General features: G+C 41.3%; 1 protein-coding gene across 4 annotated transcripts in view; it reads right to left on the bottom strand.

The window, feature by feature from the left end:
- Nucleotides 1–362: 362 nt before the first annotated feature.
- Nucleotides 363–24,376, bottom strand: part of TMEM38B (transmembrane protein 38B) — a 68,464-nt gene continuing 44,450 nt past the window's right edge. The window contains exons 5-8 of one of the 4 annotated variants that reach the window (XM_050948339.1): nucleotides 23,581–23,698; nucleotides 20,072–20,177; nucleotides 19,539–19,579; nucleotides 363–612 (exon numbers count right to left, since the gene is read on the bottom strand). In XM_050948339.1, coding sequence (XP_050804296.1) covers nucleotides 19,572–19,579; nucleotides 20,072–20,177; nucleotides 23,581–23,698 — 232 coding nt within the window. In that variant the 3' untranslated portion in view covers nucleotides 363–612; nucleotides 19,539–19,571. The other 3 variants (XM_050948338.1, XM_050948337.1, XM_050948336.1) reach the window with 3 other exon arrangements.

Raw genomic sequence — 24,376 nt, 5'->3', positions numbered from 1 at the left:
CCAGACCAGGAAGGGGTTGTGTAACTTTGAGTACTTCTGTGTTGTGCAGCTTTGGCTCGGAGGCCTGACGCCGGCAGCCTGCTCAGAGCACAGTGACCTCACCCTGGCTTCCACCAGCCTGATCACTCCACGCAGGGTGATACTAACTGCCCCTCTGGCCCTGTGTCTACCCAAAACTGTCTCCCATGCAGTGCTCAGCCCTTCTCATGGTAGCCCTCACAAAACCTTATCACGTTTGCTTCTCCTTTAGACACACAGTACACAGCATCAGCCTGTTAGTTTGGCTGAGGATTTTACTCTTCAGTTTGAAACACTCCAATAAAACAAGATTAAGTTTATTAACAGAGGACAGATATTTAAATGATCCCAAGTAGAAGGAACTGGGATTGAAATGGTTACCAACAAAACTAAACTAACAAATATGCTTATGAGACTAAAACCTGACTTAGGAAACCAGAGTTCTTTTGTTCAAAGTAATTTTCTGACCACAGTCAATCTTCCAGCATGGCTGGCCAGTCCTTCGCCAGGATCCAACACATTGCAGGAGGAGCTAGGCTCCAGGGGGAGGTCACTGCTGTAAGCAGGCTGATGGTATTGGGGTTTGAGCCAAAGCTGCAAAGCACAGAAGCATCCAAGGTTACAGGGCACGCTGTGACAACCCCGAACTGAGAACCCCCAAAGCATCCCAGCTATAAGTGTGTGAAAAATGTTATGAAAATCAGACTGTTTATTTCGATAAAAATACAAAGTGTTGAAGAGAATATTGTCCATAAATGCCTCTATACACAACACCTACCCTGTTAAAATGATCTTTATTGTGTATTACATTGGTCAGGTCAATATTAATGCACAAAGAAAAAAGGTTGTAATAGTTAATATTGTCAGAACAAATGCCCCATTCCTTTCAGGCATGTATAGATAATAAAAGACAACGGTTCTTTTTGTGACTTGGAGTTGAGTCATTACAGTACTATGATTCTTTATAATTATGTATTAGATAGGCTTAATAGATTTTATAATTTTTCCTCAATGTACAGAGGCAAATTCCTCCATTGACTCAACTGGAGATGCACCAGTGATAAATTTGTCCCCTTGTCTTTAATATTAGTAAATCAGCAGCACCTCTCTCATTACTACATATAAAATATGTAGTAGGAAGGCTACAACTGGTTGGGGATTTTTTGTTGTTGTTGAGAAACACCGATTCAGCTAAACTAAAACTGTTTGTAAGAAAGGGTCTTGATGAATTTCCCATTTTGAATTTTTTTTTTGAAAAAAAGATTCAAAATTGTCATTCTATTCTGACATTTTCTGAATGAAAATGCTCCTATTTTGGGTTGAAACTTTTCACTGTAAAGTTTAAGTAAGTTAATTTGTTTAAAAATGTAAAAAAAAGGTCAAAAATCAAAACAAAAATGTTTCAAAATGATTGAAAGAAATTTCAGTTGACCCAATCTGATTATTTTATTTTATTTTATTTTATTTTGAGTTCACGAAGTATTTCAAGATTTCGACTTCTTGTCCTATTGCAGGAAAAATGTTCAAAATATCTCACAACTTTTTGCAGGACAGAAAAACTGTTTGCTGCCCAGCTTTACTTGGGAGACACTATGACTTTCCACATCGCAACACTGCTCTCCAGCCCTTTCTCTACCAATAGTCCTAATTCATGGAATTGCCCCCATTGACTTCAGTGAGACTGCTAACATGGGGAAGGATGGGGATCAAGCCCAGCTCCAGTCCATTACATCTTCCTCTCCCCTTAAGCCAGCATTGAGTACATCTCACTGCCTAATACACATTTCCAGGAGAATTGTACTAGGAAGGCTCACCATGATGGTGGGGAAACATACAATATGGCAGAACTGTTGAGGCTCTGAAAACCCAAATCGCGCTCTCTTCAGTGGGAGTTTTTCATCTGTCTTAACTCCATAGCAGGAGCAGAACTCGCAGGATTAGATAAGCCACAGTGAATGTAATTCACCCCACTGGAATGCTCCAACTATGGGGCTCAGAGTGAATTGGAACATAGGGAGTTCAAATTATAATATACAACACACACACACACACACACAGGGCACCCCAGAGCCGAGCTGCAAGCCCTTCACCCGTACAGATGTGCGGGTTACTCACTGTGCATGAACACAAATCCTCAGCTCCTCTTAGAATCATAGAAGATTAGGGTGGAAGAGACCTCAGGAGGTAATCTAGTCCAACCCCCTGCCCAAAGCAGGACCAACACCAACTAAATCATCCCAGCCAGGGCTCCGTCAAGCCAGGCCTTATAAACCTCCGATGATGGAGATTCCACCACTCCTTAGGTAACCCATTCCAGTGCTTCACCACCCTCCTAGTGAAAGTTTCCTAATATCCAACCTAGACCTCACCCACTGCAACTTGAGACCATTACTCCTTGTTCTGTCATCTGCCCCCAAGAACAGCTGAGTTCCATCCTCTTTGGAACCTCTCTTCAGGTAGTTGAAGGCTCTCCCATCACTTTTCTGCAGATTAAACAAGCCCAGTTCCCTCAGCCTCTCCTCGTAAATCATGTGCCCAGCCCCCTGATCATTTCCGTTGCCTTCTGCTGGACTCTCTCCAATTTGTGCACATCTCTTCTGTAGTGGGGGCCCAAAACTGGATGCAATACTCCAGTTGTGGCCTCACCAGTGCCGAACAGAGAGGAATAATCACTTCCCTCGATCTGCGGGCAATGCTCCTACTAACGCAGCGCAATATTCTGTTAGATTTCTTGGCAACAAGGGCACACTGCTGACTCATATCCCACTTCTCATCCACTGTAATCCCCAGGTCCTTTTCTGCAGAACTGTGCCTTAGCCTGTCAGACCCCAGCCTGTAGCAGTGCATAGGATTCTTCTGACCTAAGTGCAGGATTCTGCACTTGTCCTTGTTGAACCCCACCAGATTTCTTTTGGCCCAATCCTTCAACTTGTCTAGGTCACTCTGGACCCTATCCCTTCCAAAGTGGTCTAGTGAAGAGAGAAATTCAGCAACACAGAGCGTACATAGCCTGTTGATGCCTTGCACATCTTATCTGCAGAGTTTACAAAGTACACAGGACTTTGCACCAGCAGACAAATTTCACCCAACATGCTTTGCAGCAAAATGAATTAACCTATATACCAGAACCCTTTTTAGCTGCTCATTTCAGCAACGCCTGCTATCTCTTTTTTATGAGCAGCAAATACCAGAGACTTTTTAAAATCCCAAATATGTTAAAAATGTGAAACATATCTAATTCCAGAAAATAGTCAAGAAGTGCAAAGAATATAACCTTTAAAACAAAGAAGAGGTGGTTCTAAAGGACTCTGATGTCACAGTGATGGAGTCAGAGCAGAATGGAGAGAAAGGAAATGATGCAAAAAGAAAATACAAAACAAAAAAGTCTTTGCATTATATTATTCCTGTCTGTGCCATGGACTTCTTGTCTGACCTTGGACTGAGTCACTTCGCCAACTTACAGCTGCCCAGGCAAAGGTTTTTGGCAGATGGGAGGGAAAAAAAGGGAAAGGTGTAGGGACTTCCTTCTACCACTAGTATTTATGCACAGGGGGCAGCCACAATTTGGCTGCATTTGAGTGCCAAAGACATCTAAGGGATGCTGTATTAACGGTGCCAAAGAGGTGCCATGGGTTGGAGCAGCGGTTGGCAACCTTTCAGCAGTGGTGTGCCGAGTCTTTTTTCACTCTATTTTAAATCACTCTAATTTAAGGCTTCGTGTGCCGGTAATACATTTTAACGTATTTTAGAAGGTCTCTCTATAAGTCTATAACCAAACTACTGTTATATGTAAAGTAAACAAGGTTTTCAAAATGTTTCAAAAGCTTTATTTAAAATTACATTAAAATGCAGATCTCAGTAGTTTAGTGTGATCCTTGCCCTTGCTTTTCCTTGCTCAGTTTTCCGATGTCTGGTGGCATGTATTTGGATACTTTAAGCTGCACATAGGCTTCCGAGTGATCAGTTGTTAACCAGCTGGAACCCCAGATCAGCAGGTGAGGTGACTGGAGCTGGCGGCTGGTAGGGCTGAGTGGGGCCGGAGGCCTGGACCCTGTCTGGCAGGGGCCTGCGCTGGAACTCCAACCAGAAGCAAGGTGAGCAGGGCTGCAGCAGGGATCCAGCTGGCAAGTGGCCAGCAGCTGGAACCCCAGAGCAGCGGGGGGCTGAGTAGGTCAGCCCACCCAACTCTGGGGTTTCAGGGGTGGGCTGAGCATCTCCACTTGCCCCTGCTCTGGGGTTTCAGCCGCTGGCTCCTGCCAGCTGGGGTCTCAGCTTACCGCCAGCCTGGGGTTCCTTCACCCAGGCCAGAAGCAGGCACTGAGTGGGACCGGCGGTGGGACCCCAGCTGGCAAGGGGTCAGCAGTGGGAACCCCAGAGCAGCGCTCAGCCCACCCCGCTCTGGAGTTTCAGCCGCTAGCTCCTGCCAGCCGGGGTCTCAGCCCACTGCCAGCCTGGGGGAAGGAACCCCAGGCCGGCAGTGGGATCCCAGCTGGCAAGGAGCCAGCAGCAGGAACCCCAGAGTGTCTCTGCCTGCCCTGCGTGCCATCAAAAAACGGTTCGCATGCCACCTTTGGCACGTGTGCTGTAGGTTGCCAACCCCTGGTTGGAGGGATGGGAACATGCAGCTGGAGGACCTTGTTTTGGGGGCAACATGTTCCCAGATATATAGAAATGCCTGCCAGGGTATGCAGGGCAAGTAATGGAGCTAGACAACGTCTCTGTCTGCAGGCATAGTGCCTTCTACCACCACTGCACCTGGTCCTTCTCCCCATGATGGCTTCAGCTCTAGGAACCTCAGGCCTCAATCTTTCAAACTTATGCATTGCTTTACTTCAGTTGAACTACTAACATGCTTAGTATGTTTGCAGGATCAGGGCCTTCACATGGCCTTTACTGTCTCTGCAGCAAAGAATCCTGTGGCACCTTATAGACTAACAGACATTTTGGAGCATGAACTTTTGTGAGTGAATACCCACTTTGTCAGATGCATGTAGTGGAAATTTACATGGGCAGGTATATATAAGCAAGCTAGAGATAATGAGGTCAGTTCAATCAGGGAGGATGAGGCCCTGTTCTAGCAGTTGAGGTGTGAAAACCAAGGGAGGAGAAACTGGTTTTGTAGTTGGCAAGCCATTCATAGTCTCTGTTTAATCTTGAGCCCAGAGCGGTGCCACTGATCTGGAGATATATATTGTCATCAGATTTGAAATAGTTGTGTGTGAGGATAAAGGCACAGAGCTCAGTAGCCAGTTGTGCTGTGGCATCATCAGGGATACTGTTCCTGACAGCTTGTGTTCCATCTGTGTGGGATGTTTGTGTAGAGAGCCTCTACATGCATGGTGTTTTCTGGAAGGTCACTCATGCATTGTAGTTTCCTCAGGAAATCAGTGGTGTCACGGAGATAGATGGGAGTGCTGATGGCATAGGGTCTGAGCAGAGAGTCCACATATCCAGACAGTCCTTCAGTGAGAGTGCCAATGCCCGAGATGATGGGGCGTCCAGGATTTCCGGGTTTGTGGATCTTTGTGGATCTTGATGACAATATATATCTCCAGATCAGTAGCACCACTATGGGCACCCGCATGGCCCCATAATATGCCAATATTTTTATGGCTGACCTGGAACAACACTTCCTCAGCTCTTGTCCACTCACGCCTCTTCTCTACCTATGCTACATTGATGATATCTTCATCATCTGGACCCATGGGAAGGAGACTCTGGAAAAATTCCACCACAATTTCAACAGCTTCCACCCCACCATCAACCTCAGCCTGGACCAATCTACACGGGAGGTCCACTTCTTAGACACCACAGTGCAAATAAGTTATGGTCACATTAACACACCCTATACCGAAAACCTACCAACCGCTATGCCTACCTTCATGCCTGCAGCTTCCATCCCGGGCACATCACACGATCCATTGTCTACAGCCAAGCACTGAGATACAACCGCATCTGCTCTAACCCTTCAGACAGAGACCAACACCTACAAAACCTCCACCAAGCATTCTCAAAACTACAATACCCGCATGAGGAAATAAGGAAACAGATCAACAGAGCCAGATGTGTACCCAGAAGCCCCCTACTGCAAGACAAACCCAAGAAAGAAACCAACAGGACTCTACTGGCCATCACATACAGTCCCCAGCTAAAACCCCTCCAACGCATCATCAGGGATCTACAATCCATCCTGGACAATGATCCCACACAAATGATCCCACACTTTCACAGGCCTTGGGTGGCAGGCCAGTCCTCGCCCACAGACAACCTGCCAACCTGAAACATACTCTCACCAGTAACTGCACACCGCACCATAGTAACTCCAGCTCGAGAACCAATCCATGCAACAAACCTCGATGCCAACTCTGCCCACATATCTACACCAGCGACACCATCACAGGACCTAACCAGATCAGCCACACCATCACCGGTTCATTCACCTGCACGTCCACCAATGTAATATACGCCATCATATGCCAGCAATGCCCCTCTGCTATGTACATCGGCCAAACTGGACAGTCACTACGGAAAAGGATAAATGGACACAAATCAGATATTAGGAATGGCAATATACAAAAACCTGTAGGAGAACACTTCAACCTCCCTGGCCACACTATAGCAGACCTTAAAGTGGCCATCCTGCAGCAAAAAAACATCAGGACCAGACTTCAAAGAGAAACTGCTGAGCTTCAGTTCATCTGCAAATTTGACACCATCAGCTCAGGATTAAACAAAGATTGTGAATGGCTTGCCAACTACAAAACCAGTTTCTCCTCCCTTGGTTTTCACACCTCAACTGCTAGAACAGGGCCTCATCCTCCCTGATTGAACTAACCTCGTTATCTCTAGCTTGCTTCTTGCTTGCTTATATATACCTGCCCGTGTAAATTTCCACTACATGCATCTGACGAAGTGCGTATTCACCCACGAAAGCTCATGCTCCAAAATGTCTGTTAGTCTATAAGGTGCCACAGGATTCTTTGCTGCTTTTACAGATCCAGACTAACACGGCTACCCCTCTGATACTTTACTGTCTCTGTACCTCAGTTCCTCATGTTATACAATAACACCTAGCTCCTGAGGTCAATCTGAGGCTTAGTTCACTGAAGTTTGTAAAACTCTGAGATCCACAGAGGGGAAGGCGCTGTAGAAGGGCAAAGTGATTGTTTTGTTATGTAATAAACATTTTAAAAGAGATTATTATTGTCAAAAGACTGAGCCAAGAACATTGAGAAAAAGAATCCTAGAAAGGCAGAAAAAATATGGTGTGTTAGGGGAACAAAAGCCGTATCTACCCCCAAGGGAAGTGAGTAGAGATACAAATGACACACAGGAGGTTGAGGGAATAGGTGCAGTGTGGCTCAGGTACCAGAGCACAGAGCTTCATATCATAGACTAAATGGGCGGATTTCCAAAGAGAGTCAGGCACCCAACTTTGATCCAGGCCAATGGGAACTGGGAATCCGATTTCAATTTGTGCCTCTGAAAATCTTCCTTTCAATCGCTACAGGCAGCAAGATGTGGAGCCAGGAGTCACTGCAGCAGGGCCTTTCCTCCAGCTGGAGCCCCAGCATGCCCATATGGGCTTGTAAATATATGCTGGAAAAGCTCTAAGTAGAATGTTTGAGCAGTTACATTCTGTCTCATAAAGAAAACTCCTCACTGGAGAAATACAGGCTTCTAAAATGTGCATTTACACAATAGGCTCTAATGGCTTCACGCCACATGCACGAGCTGGCTCCCCTTACAAACTAGTACAATAAAAGAGGCCTGTACATACGTACTAAGGGCCAGATCCTCCAAGGTGCTGCGCACTATCAAATCATTGGGAGCAGAAGGTGGTCAACACCTTGGGATGCGTTCAGCATTAGAGCTTCAGTCAGATTTCCTAGGGCAGTGCTTCTCAAAGCCAGTCCGCTGCTTGTTCAGGGAAAGCCCCTGGCTGTTCGGGCCAGTTTGTTTACCTGCCACGTCTGCAGGTTCGGCTGATTGCAGCTCCCACTGGCCACGGTTTGCCGCTCCAGGCCAATGAAGGCTGCAGGAAGTGGCACGGGGCGAGGGATGTGCTGGCCACTCTTCCTGCAGCCCCCCTTGGCCTGGAGCACCGAACTGCGGCCAGTGGGAGCTGCGATCAGCCGAACCTGCGGACACGGCAGGTAAACAAACCAACCCAGACCGCCAGGTGCTTTCCCTGAACAAACGGCGGGCCAATTTTGGAAGCACTGCCCTAGGGGATTTGGATGGACACCCAATGAGAATTGGGTATTGAAATCCCTTAGATGTCTTTGAAAATCTCACCTTTAGTGTTCAGATTAAAAGCCCACTGACCTTTGGTATGTCTGAGGTCTTCAGTACAGCACAATGCCTAGACACTAAGGAGCGTAATTAAGAGGGAGATTTATCTTTTGCTTTGATTTTTATGCCTTTCATAGTTTTAAGACATCTTAAATATAATTTGATAACAGGGGACCAAATTCTTTGCTAGCATAACTATTAAAGTCAATGGGTCACACCAACAGAGAATGTAACCCTGGGCTTTTTTTGTGGTTTAGTACTGTCAAGGTTCCTCTCCCACTCTGAACTTTAGGGTACAGATGTGGGGACCTGCATGGACACTTCTAAGCTTAATTACTAGCTTAGATCTGGTAACACTGCCACCCATCCAGAAATTTCAGTGTCTGGAACACTTCCTGACCCCCCCAAAACCTTCCCCTCCCTGGGCAGCCTTGAGAGGCTCTCTCACCAAGTTCCTGGTGAACACCGATCCAACCCCTTGGATCTTAACACAAGGAGAATTTGACCATCCCCTCCTCCTTTCCCCCACCAATTCCTGGTGAGTCCGGATCCAATCCACTTGGATCTTAAAACAAGGAAAAATCAATCAGGTTCTTAAAAAAGAAAGCTTTTAATTAAAGAAAGGTAGGTAAAAATCATCTCTGTAAAATCAGGATGGAAAATACTTTACAGGGTAATCAGATTCATATAGCCCAGAGGAACCCCCTCTAGCCTTAGGTTCAAAGTTACAGCAAATAGAAGTAAAATCCTCTCAGCAAAAAGGAACATTTACAAGTTGAGAAAACAAAAATAAGACTAACATGCCTTGCCTGGCTGTTACTTACAAGTTTGAAACATGAGAGACTGATTCAGAAAGATTTGGAGAGCCTGGATGGACGTCTGGTCCCTCTTAGTCCCAAGAGTGAACAACCCCCTAAACAAAGAGCACAAAGACTTCCCTCCACCAAGATTTGAAAGTAACTTGTCCCCCCATTGGTCCTCTGGTCAGGTGTCTGCCAGGTTTACTGAGCTTCTTAACCCTTTACAGATAAAAGAGACATTAACCCTCAACTATCTGTTTATGACAAGTACTGTAATACCATTGATGAAAAGCCTGAGCAACTGTTGCAAGGATTTGCAGTGCAAGCTCTACAAAGAACTCGCAAACACTCTCAATGTTGTTCTGCAAACTACGATACTGAGGACCAATGTCAATGTTTTATATTTAAGTGTCCTACTTCTTATACTCTATATAAAAATAGTAAATTAATTTCTTGGATAGAAGAGGATTTTGAGAAGCTTTCAGCCAGAGAAGCTATTGCATATCTACAAATCAAGTTCAACTATACAGGCAAAAGACATCAGCAAGATACAGAAATATAGTTATCGTTTAGATTCTGCACAATGAACCATCTATCCTATTTTTCTGCAGGTTATGTATAGCTCTTTGGATAGACTGAAATGGGCAGCTCTTAATAGGGACCAGGAGGTCATAGTTCCATAGGACACGATGGCTTAGAGCTTTTCTCCAGTTTGAATCCAGACCAGGTAACAGATCCATCTCCCAGTGAATGTAAAGGCCCACACTGACTCCAATGGAAAACAGATTGGGCCCCAGCTTATTAGCAACTTAAAGTTGTTATAATCTGCAGGTTGTTCACGGGTCTATGTAAAAAGTTGATCACATTAGTCTAGTTTCCAGTGTTCAGATCTCAAAGCACAGTCACAATGGTCAGCAGTCAGCGCTGCCAACAGAGGCACCAAGAGTTGAATAGACAAGATGACTAACCTACCTTCAATCTCACCCTACAGATGATCCTTTCAGGTTGTTGTAAAGGCACATTATTGGGGCAGAAGCTTGCACTGTGGTTGCTGCTTACTTCATACATGTTTGTGGCTTGTTTGTGGTTAAAGGATTTTGTCTTGAGGCCTTGGTGCTGTGTAGCCAACAACCTTCATATTTCACTTCCAATTGGTCTTTCAAACATATCTGGTTTAAACCACTAGCCTCTTCCTCCTGCTCAGGAGTCAGATTCCACTGTGCAAGAGTGGCAGCAAAGAACCATGATGTTATACTGTCATGGTATAATCCCCACTCTGAACCTTAGGGTCCAAAAAGATGGGGTACCAGCATGAATTCCTCTAAGCTTAATTACCAGCTTAGAACCTGTAGCGCTGCCACCAACCAGGAATTACAGTGCCTGGTACACTCTGGTCCCCCCACAACCTTGCCCGGGCACCCCCAAGACCCAGACCCTCTGGATCTTAACACAAGGAAAGTAAAGCCTTTCCCTCACCATTGCCTCTCCCAGACTTCCCCTCCCTGGGTTACCCTGGAAGATCACTGATTCAAACCCCTTGAATCCTGAAACAGAGAGGAAAATGCACCTTCCCCCTCCTTCTCTCTTCCCCTCCCAGATTCTTCCTGAGAGAAAGTAATCCTGGCACAGAGAGAAATCAGCCTCTCTCTCCCTCTTCCCTCCTTTCTCCCCACCAATTCCCTGGTGAATCCAGACCCAGTCCCCTGGGGTCTCACCAAAATAAAAAAAAAATTAGGTTCTTAAACAAGAAAAGCTTTTAATTAAAGAGAGAAAAACAGTAAAAATGATCTTGTAAATTTAAGATGGAATAGGTACAGGGTCTTTCAGCTATAGACACTGGGAACACCCTCCCAGCCTAAGTATACAAGTACAAATTAAAATCCTTTCAGCCAAATACACATTTGAACTCCTCCCAGCCAAATACACATTTGCAAATAAAGAAAACAAACATAAGCCTAACTCGCTTTATCTACCTAGTACTTACTAGTCTGAACTTATAAGAGCCTGTATTGGAGAGAAACCTGATTGCACATCTGCTCCCTCTGAGCCCCCAGAGTGAACAACCACCAAAACTAACAGCACAGCACAGCACAAAAACTTCCCTCCCTCAAGATTTGAAAGTATCCTGTCCTCTGATTGGTCCTCTGGTCAGGTGACAGCCAGGCTTACTGAACTTGTTAACGTTTTACAGTCAAAGAGATATAAAGTACTTCTGTGCTATTAACTTTTCTTATCTGTTTATGACATATACGCTTGTGCATACTAATCTCAACTCCCAGGCACTGATTAAAACAATGTGAAATAAACTGATTGTGCTGGATTCAGATCCACACATTCTACTTTAGCATCAGATTAGGGTGAGAAGGAATATGGGCAGAATGATTTATAAAATACTAAGGGCGTGTCTAGATGGAGATAAAGCATGGGGCAAGCTGGAGCATGAGTCTACATCACCCAAGTTTGCTGCACACTAACTGGCCATACCTTGCTGCCATGCTCCATGGGGAGCTTTGACATAGTACTATAAATAAGCCTTAAGGATAAAAATACTCCATTATGTTCCTGGCAGTGATGCTCCATACACTTGTTTTTACTGTGGTGGTGGAGCTTTCCGCTGCCTAACGGTGTAGTTACTATCTTTGTTTTCATGCGTCACAGTATTTTTAAAATGAGAATGCAGTTAAAGCATTGTGTTTTTTAATTCAAGTCATCAATAATGTTGCCAATGTAATCAAAATTAGCTGGTCAGAAAACGATTGGTTTTTTTCTTGCAGAATATTTTGATATAACAAAAACAAAACATTTTCACTGAAATTTTTCACAAAACCTCAAATTTATGGCAAAAAAATCAAACCAAAATATTTAGTCTGAAACACAAATGTATTATTTGACAAAAGAAAAAAAATTTCCACAGAAAGCAGATAGTTCAATTAAAAAAAAATTTTTAACTGTAAAACAGCTTCACAATGAACAATTTTCTACCAGCCCTAATCAAAAGCATTCAATTTAATAGTAATTAGTGCGGGTTGAAAATACCAATTTTTCCATGATAAATTTTTTTAAAATTGGATTCCACCCTCTCCCCAAAAAGATGTGTGAGATTTGGGTTTTGGATGCAAAAAATCAAACCAAATAACTATTTTCTAAAGCTATATTTTGGTTCAGAAAAATCAGTATTTTTAAAAAGTTTTCAAAAACCAAAAAAGATATAGTTTTACTGAAAAAAATTTCAATTTTCAGTTTCGGGAAGGGGTTTGTTTGTTTATGTTTGGAGGGGAAAAAATCCAAAAAAAATTTTGTTTTGGTCAGAAATCCACTTTCAGTTGAAAAAAAGACGGTGAAAAATATTTGACAAGTTCTACTAATAATACTTCACATTTCTAATAGTACCTTTCATGTCAGGATCTGAAAGCATTTCACAAACAATTCATTAAGTTACACAACACCCCTGTGAGGTTAAAAAGGAATGGCACCCATTTTACAGATGAGAACAGAACAAAGATGTTGATGGCCTCATTTTTAGAAGTGCTGAGCACTTTCAACTTGCTCTAGCTTCAAGGAGTTATGTGATGCTGGCTAGCACTTTGCACAGGGATAAATTTCATTCCAAGCACATAATTTAAGCTGTTTTTCTGCTTCCTGTGTGTTAGTAAGCATGTCAAGCACAAATCCATTTTTTAAGTCATTTCAGCCTGATTCTTAACACCAGGGGGTAAAAAATTCAGCATGATGGAGGGGATTTTTGAAACACATCTTATTAACAATGTGATACGCTTGTTTGCATTCCTGCACATCACATTGAACATTTATCCCCAGAGGTCTTGCCCTGCTTGACCTCCTTAATTGTTGCTTTTCCTCATAATATTTTGATGTGTTCATTTCAGGAACATCTGCACAGACCAGATTCACATTAAATGAGAAGTGTAGCATCTTCATCTAGGTCAGTAGGGGTAAGATTGTGAGACGAGCATTAGGGTCCATGGTCTTAGTTTGTTTCTGATCACACCTGCTAGGTTCCTCCTCTTACATAGAGAGCACATGCTGCTACTGAAGTGAAACATGTCTATCGGCAATTTCACTTGCTGTTCATCTTTCTTTGTCCTCGTTCCTTGCATGCTTTCAACTTTTTTTCACTTTGGCCTGAACCTTGTTATCCTTATGTTCTGTATAGTTTGCATTCAAGGCGAGAGATTGTTCATACAGCAAATTGCAGTTTTGGCATGCCTGTTTCACCTAGCTTCGTATGGTAACTTCTCTCAGTAAGATGAGTAGCTTTGTTTGTTGTCTACTTTTTAGTGGCTATCTTGAGTGATCATATAGCGTTTATTCATATCTGCTAGATTCTTCATTCAATAAAACTTTCACTGTTTAATATGTGTGACTTATTCAAGAACAGGAGAGACAGACAACTTTTTTTTTTTTAATTCTAATGTCTTTCTGGTTTGTTCAGCTTATCAAAATTAGGGGACTTGTCTGGCAGTCTTTAGTCAAGGAAAAATACCCATTTGAGATCAACAGATGTTCAGTTTAAGTAAGAACTGGGCACCCAAATCTGACATTAGGTTTTATTTAGAGGGTTTCATTTAAAGAACTGGCCTGGAACCAAAACCCAAATACAAACATGTGAACTGAAGTTTGGATTTCACATTCAGAACCAGTATTGGTCTGGATCAGAACTCTGGGTCCTACATTTGTGTTGGTGAAATCAAAGCCTTGGGCTGTGAAACCCACCCCCAAAATTTTGAGGGAAGGAAACTTCCAAAATCTGGACCTGAATTTTGGGGTTCAGGCCAATCCCTGTATTTTTCCATGCATTGTCAGACTTCTAAGTCCAAACCCAGACCCCAAGAGAGTTCATGAGAAGTTATACCTACAAAGACATCAAATTCTACAAGGAGGATGGCAGAGCTATAAACTATAAGGTTGTAACTCAAAAGAAGAAATAAAACTAATTAGATAACAGTGGAAATGGATAGGAGTAGGAAAATGGAGGATGTATTAAATGTTGGTCTAAATGGTTTTTAAAAAGCTTATCTATGGTTAAAAAGTCATTGGATCACCTGCTATGCCTTCATGCATTTCCCACATAAGGGCAAGAAACTCTGCAGGTATCTGCTGATGGATTCACTGGTTCCTAAACTATGGCCCACGGAGCACTTGTTGGTGTGTCCACTGTGAGCTGGCAGATCATGTGGTGCTGGCTCTCTTCATTTCCAGCTGCTACATCACATTAGAGAGCACTACAAATACATTAAATACCATCCTAATAAATTGAAGCCACACAGCCTGAAAGCTAGTACAAAAACACAGCAGCCCATCTGCTCAGCACCACAGGTCTGTGAGAATACACCACCTCAGAACTCTCTTTTAGTTATTGGCTTGACATCTGAATACCAGTTCAAGGCCTCCCCTCTGCTGTTCAAAGTCTTTCACAGGATAGAATCTAGCTAGGTAAGAAAACCCTTCTCACTTGCAACCAATCTTCCACTGGAACAATGGAACTATTAGCCAATAAGGGGAGGCTTGTAAATTCAGAAGGTAAAGCTCTTGCAGGAGCAGGACCTAAACTATGGAACTCACTTCAGCAGGAAATGAGAGCAACCATGAAACTAAATGCTTTCAGAAGAAATGCAAAACTCCTTGGATATTGCTTCCCTCAATATTTCCTTCTCACAAGCAAACAAGAACCCTGTTGACCAAACTAATGATTTCCACAACCTGAGAAAGAAGATTTCTATTTTTAAATACTTGGAAGGCACATCGGTACTACAGGGATGGGGACTGTAAATATCAAATAGTAGTTCCACCAGCATCTTGAACAAAATTTGGCCTTTTTACAAAGAAATTCTCCTTGATTAACAAAATGTACCAAAGCGCATGGTGGTAAATTCTTCATAGTTACTTACCTGATTTTCAACCAACTACCATGAAAATCTATGCACTATTTCATTTTTGGAAGCCTTTTAAAAGTACAGTACCAAGTGCCACTGGAATTGGGTTTCCAACATTAAGAATTCCAGTATAAGTAATTGTTAGGTTTATGATTTAATGAACTGCTTCCCTGATCACACAACATTCTCTGAATTCATGATTCCCTCAAGCAAACAGGCTTGACTTTCTTTGCAAGATTGGCGGCTCATCTGATGGTCTCTCCGTAGAAGCTGTACACACATTAGACTTGGTGGAAGCAGAGAGCTAGGTTAGGATGCTGGTTGTGTTTCTGATATGCTGTTCCATGCAGACTACATTCTTCTAATATATTAGTGTTCACAAAAGCCACAAGATCCATTTTCAAAGCAAAACACAGGAATGGCAACATACTATTCTTGAGAATATTTGTGTGTTCCTTCTGTACGTCACTTTAAACAATTTACTCTCATGATTGTACTTACCTTTGGATGGGTGTCTCCTTGTTCTTGCTGTGGGTAGGCTTGCAATAACGGCCTTTGCCTGTATGTAGTGGCCATTTTACGAACAAATAATTCCAAGCATTTTGTTTCACATCACATCACATCTTCTGATTGTTGTTATGCTATTAAATGCTACTTTAGCTGCTGGGCATTTGTTTGGTTTGTTTAGAATCTAGTCAGAGGGATTTATTTTACTCTCCAGCTTCAAGTGTTGTTCATAAATGCTGAATTTGTATTTACATATTAGTAATGGACAAGACTCAGGGGTTCTATTTATGTATCATGGTGATGAATACAGTATAAAACCTAGATTATTCAGACCTACTTAACCTGGTAACAGAGGCTGGAATTCTTGAGAGATCACACATACGCTATTCCCACTAGTTTCTAGTTTTAGCCAAATTAGAAATAGCAGCTGTGGGCTTTCACTATTTCCACTTCAGTCCAAAAACTTAGTAGTACTGGAAAGAGTGCAAAAAGGAAACGTTTATAATCTTCAAAAAAGTATTTGGGTCCAAGTTTTGAACAATGGTTCTGTTTTGTTACATTTATGTGTATCACTTCACCCATGCCTTGATATTACTCTATAACTTTCTTCTATTGTCAATTTAGGCCTTGATTCTGTAATCTGATCCATGCAGGCAGATCCCTCTGCCCACACAGAACTTCAGAATTCAGTGGGGCTCCCAGGCAGATCAGAGCCTTAGTTTGTATTAGCAAAAGATACGTTTAAAGAAACAATCTGACGAATGAAAGACAGGAAAAAATTCATATATGGCACTTGTGCTGGATCTGGTTAATCAAGAATACTTTATCCTGTATCTAGCCAGCACAGCAATTATATTGAATACACTGTTTGATCTTGCAGAGAAAAATTTAGCAAAGGTATATTAGGGATGATAGCTAGAGAAGGGGATATTTACCTGAACCAATCCACACCTAAGAAGGATGGGATTTAGTTGAGTATTTATAATGCAAGTATCCCCAAATTAACTTTTCCAGGGTTGTTGCAAAAGTTACTTGACTACGACACAAGAAGATATCAGATCTGAAAGATTAACGAATGAAACGGATGATAAGTAAACTGAAAGACGTGCAGATAGACACCTTTTTATGTTAAAAACCAGAGCTGACAAATGTGAAAAAATCTTGAGTGTAGGAGTAATGTATGTTCTGCTGCTGTAGCTCTGGTATAAGTTTTTCCAAGAAACTGCAAAAACTTTGTCTTGTTATTCAGTATTATCAACACATCATAGTGCAGTTTTCACAGCAAGGGTCAGATTTTTCAGGCATGCTCTGCACCTACAATTATAGCTAGATTTTTCAAGAGTGCTCAGCATCCAGAACCTGAGAACAATGGGATCTCCTGGATATTGGGCATTTTTGGAGTGGCCAGATTTTCATTTAGGTGGAATGGAAGCTGTCGTATGCTGAGTTTTTAGAAATCTGTCCTGCAAGATCATTCTCTAAAGTATTTTAATATGAAGTAGTTTCAAAGTTCCTCTGGAATGGGAACACAATTTATTACGTTTTTCAAAAAGATTATACTGTATTTCCATTTGAAAGTAACATTACAGGCTTTGGATTTTTATGTTCTTATATTTGTCTAAAACATCTAAATAAGAATAGGAAAAACACAACTGTTTCCACTTATTTTATTAATAATGTAATTTTTATAAATCCACACTGAGTATAACACACCACATTTTCTGCTTCAAATTATTGTAAACAAAGATATTTTCACATATCCATTTGGGTTAAAAATAGTGATATTGGCCAGTATTTCACAGTAGTACAATATAGTTACCTGGGGGGAAAAAAGTGTCTCCAACCCAATGTACCAAGTCTAGTACTATGAAGTATTCAAACACTTGTTCACAATCTTAATACACCTCTTAGGGACTTAAGAGTTACCTGAAACTTTTACATGTGCAGGAAGTACTGCAGTTACTGGTGTCTCATTTTTAGCTCCCTGTTAACCAGGAAACTAGTAGTTACTTTTAATGGCATCCAAATACCCTTTTATAACCTAAAATCATATGGGTAATCAATATTCTGGTATGAGGTGATTCAATGCTCCTACCACTTATTACTGGAAAATAAACTAAGCCCCAAGGTTATAAGGCAAGAATCTTGACATTCTGTCCTTTAGGCACTAGACTCATAAGACTTTTGCCCAACGATGAGATGGATTTCATGTATTTGTTTCCACGTTGAAGTAGGTTGCTGTTTTAGTTAAAAAGACCTGAAATACATGGCCAGTTACCTGGACACTGCCTAAAATCTAAGGTTTACTATAAAGTTGGGGTTCTTATCTGAGAAGTGACTTGAAGTAGCATCATGGAATTCTAGCTGCATCTTTATTTCCCTATCAGAGGTTCTCAGTGCATAGGTGAAGAGGTTTTTTCTAGCTGCCAACCCTGAAAATACATCAAATAGATTCAGCATGCTCTCTCAGCTATGTTGGATGGGACTAACAGGAGGAAAAAGCAGTAAAAAAAATGTTGGCTACAAGAATGAGTATATATGAAAAGCTTTGTTGAATTAGGTGCCATATTTGCATATATCTGAACTCAGATTATCTCAAATTCAGAAGTGTACCTTGCAACAGGAATTTCATTTTCAGATTTTAGATCTGACCCCTGAGCTACTTGGATAACTGTTTACCCACAATCATTTTTCAGAGTTGAACTGCAATCTGAGGAGAAATGTACATTTTCTCTCCCCCTTGCCATTTTCACATGGAGGTAACTGGTTTAATTTAGCTACAGAAATGCTTCAAAAGTGCTCACTGTTAGACAAAAGTTAGGCTTGTGCAGACTGGTGTTGACGGAAGAAACACAGAAGAAAATAGTTTTGATGACAAAATGAATGACAGGCCAAATGAAAGATGTTGCATTTTGTGAGTGGCATCTCTGAAACACTAATTACATCTTCTAAAACTGAGAGACTTTCACTAAGGCAATAGCTGCTACAAATGAGTTACCAAACTGGTGTGCAACGTACGCAAGGAACAGAAGAGGCATTTCAGCAAAAGCTGATGGACAATTCCAGTGCATCTTACACTAGAAGTACTCCTACTCATTACGACCAGCAAGTAACTGCTCCACCAGTATGCTAGTACCAGGATAAGTGGTGGAACAGACAGGGCACAAGTATTTTTATTACCACATCGTATGACCCTAATCTAAACAGGGTTAAATGACAGAGGTATGAACACAGTTTTTGCACCAGTGCTATTGCCATTGGCGCAGCTTAACTGGTAGTAGCAAAATGATGGGAGATTTTAATAAAAACACTAGTGCAGAAAAGGTGAGTGTGCAGGAAGTAAAAAACATGTATTTATCCTACAATCAGGGAGAAGGTTAAGGTGATAAACATTTTGGGTTCGAAAAATGGATATTACTTGCAACATGTAATTCTGAGTTCCTTTCACAATGACGGTCTACCTTAGAAAGCAGGAGAAGATGATATTAGATATTTGGGATAAGATGCCATGCTAGAACACATCCAGTCACAGCAAAATGAAAATGGAAGAAACGCTAAAAACCATATGCTTCAATACAAATGCACATTAGCAATTTAATAACAGTAATATTACGTTACTATCTGATATACTGCGTACAGAACAGCAAACATATAAATCAAAAGTTTTCAGCTGACAGTATCAAAGTGGGTTAGCTAGATAAATGTTAGCAAATAGAAAATTTTCAGTACTAACTATAATATTTTTTTTAAAAAATGCAAGAGAATTTAGTCTTATTCTGGAAAGTAGAAAATGAAAAACATTTTCCAGTTTGTGACTAAGCAGAATCAAGATCAGTGCAACATGAATTATAGTAGTAATTCAGATATTTTTCTAGGGAACAAAGGCCTTAGTTTTGGCACATTTCCACAGTTTTGCAGTGCAAACTATTTACAGTGGTAATTTTTTATTCACATAATGTGAATGTTTGGTAAAATTTTACTCTAACTCCATTGCTCATTTGAACAAGACTTCAGGAGCTTTTCATACCTTGGAATATGCTACTGTGTATAAGTATCCATTTTATTCAGCTGAAAAACAAGAATCAAAACAGAAAAAACAGTCAGATCTGATTGCCTCATTTTGTTACTAACTTCAGGGTAAACTACATTTAAAAGTTAGTTTTTTATAAATATAAAAACAAAATCACAATAACTCTCTCATTTAATAAAATCATCATCACTATAAAAATCTCTTTTTAGTACCATTTAAGTTAGAAACGTCTACCATGATACACACATTCCCAGAATTTGAATTACAATTTACAAAATATACTTTAAAGGCTAACTACATTACAGTAGTACACAAAGCTGATCACTGCTGCCAGTCTGTCACATGTATTTCTTTTTTCCCATCATTTGAAATAGAAATGTTTTAAAGTGTTATGGCCACTTGTAACAAGATAATTTTTTTGGCCACTTATTCTGTTTTCTTTGCCTGTCTTTTCTTAATACTTTCACTAGCCTCTCCAGCAGAATGATTACAGACTGAAGAGGTCCCATTGGAAGATACTCTGGCCTCACCCTTTACTTTGGATGGAGTTTGTTGCCAACCAAAGAGCATACAGCCCAGCACAGACTCGAAAGGAGCAAATGGAGGAACTGCAGATTGTGTCAACATCATGGTTACCTGTAAAGAAAGTGGTCAAATGTAAGTTAGAAAGCCTTAGCTCTCCAAATTAAAAAGAAGAAGAATCAGCATATATGGGCTGGTGTGCACATAAAAGTACGCACTGAAATACCTAAACCAGTTTTAATTCACACTTTTGTTATTTCAGTACAAGTCTGTGTGTGGCCACTCCTCTAACAGAAGCTCCTATTTCAATTTTACATTAAACTCTCATCTGCTAAATCACACAGACCTGCACTGAAACAACAAAAGATACAAATGAAACTTATGTAGTTATTTTGGTGCAAGTTTATGTAGACCATCTCTAAGCTTTCAGCACTCTGAATTCCATATATCCCTAATTTGAAGACAGTGTTGTATTTCACGTTATAAATATAGGGCATTTCTAGCCTCTGGTGCAAATCTTTGTCCAAAATTACTTCTACTTTCAGTTGAAATGCAGTTAACAATCCTAAAGTGTAACACTGTTGCAAAAAAAGCTAACATTCTGAGGTGTATAAGCAGGACTGTTGTAAGCAAGACACGAGAAGTTATTCTTCTGCTTTACTCTGTGCTGATTAGGCCTCAACTGGAGTATTGTGTCCAGTTCTGGGCACCTTATCTCAGGAAAGATGTGGACAAATTGGAGAAAGTCCAGAGAAGAACAACACAAGTTATTACAGATCTAGAAAACATGACCTACGAGGGAAGATTAAAAAACTGGGTTTGTTTAGTCTACAGAAGAGAAGACAGAGAGGGAACATAAAAGTTTTCAAGTACATCAAATGTTGTTACAAGGAGGAGGGAGATAAATTGTTCTCCTTAACCTTTGAGGATAGGACAAGAAGCAAGGGGTTTAAATTGCAGCAAGGGCAGTTTAGGTTGGAGCCCCCTCCTGCACCCTAACCCCGTTATGAGCCCTCTGCTGCATCCTGCACTCCTCCTGCACTCCCAACCCCCTCCCCTGAGCTCCCCGCTGCACCCTGCACCCCAACCCACTGTACTGAGCCCCTTGCCACACCCTGCACCTCTCCTACATCCCAAACCCCTGCCATACTCCTCCTATACTCCAACCCCCGCTGAGCCCCCTGCTGCACCCCATACTCCTTCTGCACCCCAACCCCTTGCCCTAAGCCCCCTCCCACACTCCACACCCCTCCTCTGCCCCAACCCCTTGCCCTGAGCCCCTTCCTGTACATCACACTCCCTCCCACACCCCAACCTCCTGCCCCACCCCTATATTCATGGCCCTGCATGCAATTTCTGCACCCAGATGTGGCCCAGGCAAAAAAAATTTGTGCACCCTTAATCTAGATAATACTTAGCCCTGTCATGAGTGCAGAGGACCAGACTAGATGATCTCTTGAGGTCCCTTCCAGTCCTATGATTTTATTTCAACTTAGGTTTATTTGTTGTATTTCAGTCTAAGTGTACACACACAAAATAAAACTAAGCTTAAGAAAGATGAAACAGAAGCTCTCTGTAGATTTATCAAATGTATCTTGACCACTGAAATAAAGTATCTTTAAAAAAGTGACATGTATAAAACAAATACTCTAGAGCCTTGTCTAGACTTGAATTCTTAGTCATGTTGTGCGCTAATTGGCAACTAACGAATGTCTTAACTATTATGATTTTTAAATGCTAATACAGATTCTTCATAAATATTTGTTCCAGCATGAATATTAGTTCCTGGTTGTAGTTTTCATCCTAAGGTTCAGCCATTCCTCCCCTTCCTGCTCCCAACACTGTCACTGTGCCAGAGGCTATGGGGAATGAGGTTATGCTGGTTCTACACCACTGAAGACTCCAGGCACTGGGGTAAATCCCCAGAGGGGGCCTGTGGCTGAATTCCACTCCCTTTGCACTAGTTGAGCGGATCGGAAGGAAAGAATGAATCTGCCCTAGAGTGTTGTTTGTGGCCCCTTGACCTTCCATTGCCCCCCAGCTGTAAAGGTTGAACGTCACTGATTTAGGTAGACGTATCCTAAAAAACACCCCCACGTTAAAACAAACTTATTGGGAGAACTTCCTCCAGGACTAGGGTAAAAGGACCTGCTTAACAGACCCAATATGGTATTTATAACCCAACACTAAAGACTAGAGTAATACTCTGATTCTGAGAGAGGTTTCAGAAGTGTCTGGAAAGCAAGACACTATTTCATAAGTCTGTGGCAGACTTGCATGAACGGTGTCAGTTTAGCAGTACATTACAGTTACTAGCTGACTTCAAGCTCCTAACAAGTCACCAATGCAGAACTGTTGCCACAAAGTTGTGTGTCACTGTACTACAGGTTTTAGCAATACAGGGAGTCTGAGGCTAACTATCTCCTAACACCACACCCGTGGTATCCCGAGAATCTCTGATGTTTAGATGTTTTAACAAAAGATAAGTCTGGAGTATTAAAGATAAGGATTCCTTGCATTACTGTAGCAGCCAGGAGACCCAATATCTCAGTCAGATTTTAGAAACAATGTTTCTAGGGATGCCCTGGGGGAGGCAGGCAGTTCTTTTTAAACCCTCCTCCATAGTTCACCCATTTTTTAACATCTTCTCAAGAACAGAGGGGCCACCTTCAAGATTGTTACAGCTCAGATGATACTGAGATTCCAACTTTGCCTTTTTTAGGATTAACAGTCCTGAATATAGCCCAACTTTCCAGAAGGAGATAAATGCAGAATGGGATGAATTAGAGTTCAACCATAAGAAGATTAAAGGGAAGAACAATAATGTGCATATATCTCACATGTTGTACACACGCATGTGTGCGGATATACATATCCACACTTTTTATAAACAAAAGTGATCGTAAACACTTTTCACATTATTTTTCTCTTCTCCTTCACCATTATTTTCTATGTAGTTGAAAGACGTGTCCAAAACCACAAACTGTTTAAAAAAAACCAGCATGAAGACAAACAGAGCATGTTCTATTAACTTATAAATGTATCTGGTGACTAGAAACACGTGGCCTTTGGCTGCAGTTCCGTTTTGCTCCACATGTATTAACAGGCTGGCAAGGCAACCTGCTGTGTCTTAATTATATTTCTCTCTCAAATAATTTAGTAACTTGAAATATCAACTCCCTGTGCCTAACTTCTGAAATATTTTTTTAATACAACTAGCAAAGGTCACGATGCAGTTTCCTGTCGGTCCGCTTCACATATGGAAGAGTTACTTAAGGCTCATGGGGGTCAGATCTTCCACAAGTATTAGGGTAGCTCCACTGACTTCTATTGAGCTATGCCATTTTCACCAATTGAGTTTGACCAGACCTCTCCAGAAAGAGAAAACTGAAATTAGTATTCTGGTGGGGAATATAAAGACAAATATTCAACAACATTTATCTTGCTTTAGAAAGTACAGTGAGAAATACTGCTGTATTGCATATGTTTAAATAATTATACATTTCCAAATTCTTACCTTTGTGACCACTAGAAAGGTGGTATAAAAGAACATTAGGTTGTGTCTTGCTATCGGCAGGTTCTGGGCATGCTGCAATGTGAAGAGTACTGCACCTACCAGAGTCACTTTCACGGGGCTGGAAACCAAACAAAGTAAAGACAAGTGTGTGAATTTTCTCTCCTCCCACTCCTATGCTGATAGAAATTATGATCTGGAAAGTAATAGCATACAAATATAACTATAATATTTGCTTGGCTGAAAGTAAATGATAAAAAGCTTCTGGTAACAATATGGCAACATGTTTCATAGGCTAATTACATGTTTTGTTAAAAAAATGCTTCTCCTAGTTTTTAGTTTGCAAGCTTTCCATTTCTTAGATCTTCGTTCCTGAATTTAAAGAACTCCACCCAATTTGCCTTCTCCATACCATTATTTAATTTATATATCTGATATATCCCTTTATTAGTCACCTCTAAACTAAACTGTGCCAATATTTGCACTCAGTCTTCTTATGGAAGTTTTTGCCACGGCGCTAATCATTTTGAGGTACTTTCTTTCCCCTGAGGATTTTCAGCTTAATTTTACTGTAGTTACCATTACTTAGTGGTTCAACTTAACTTATTACTTCAGTCAACTCTTACATGGGACTGAGTTAAGAATAAGCTCTCCTCCTTGTGTGCTCAGAGCAAGCTGTTCTAAGAACCAAACATTTAAGGTGTCAAGAAACTGCCTGTCTAAATCTTATACCGCTGCGACATTTGACCACTTTATAGGAGACTGGAATTATCCATGATTACTGTTTATTAGACTTAGT

Source organism: Gopherus flavomarginatus, chromosome 3 (genome assembly GCF_025201925.1).
Source record: "Gopherus flavomarginatus isolate rGopFla2 chromosome 3, rGopFla2.mat.asm, whole genome shotgun sequence".
Classification (NCBI taxonomy): Eukaryota; Metazoa; Chordata; order Testudines; family Testudinidae; genus Gopherus; species Gopherus flavomarginatus.
Note: the sequence above shows the minus strand (reverse complement) of the source record. Positions and strands in the feature narration are given on the sequence as shown.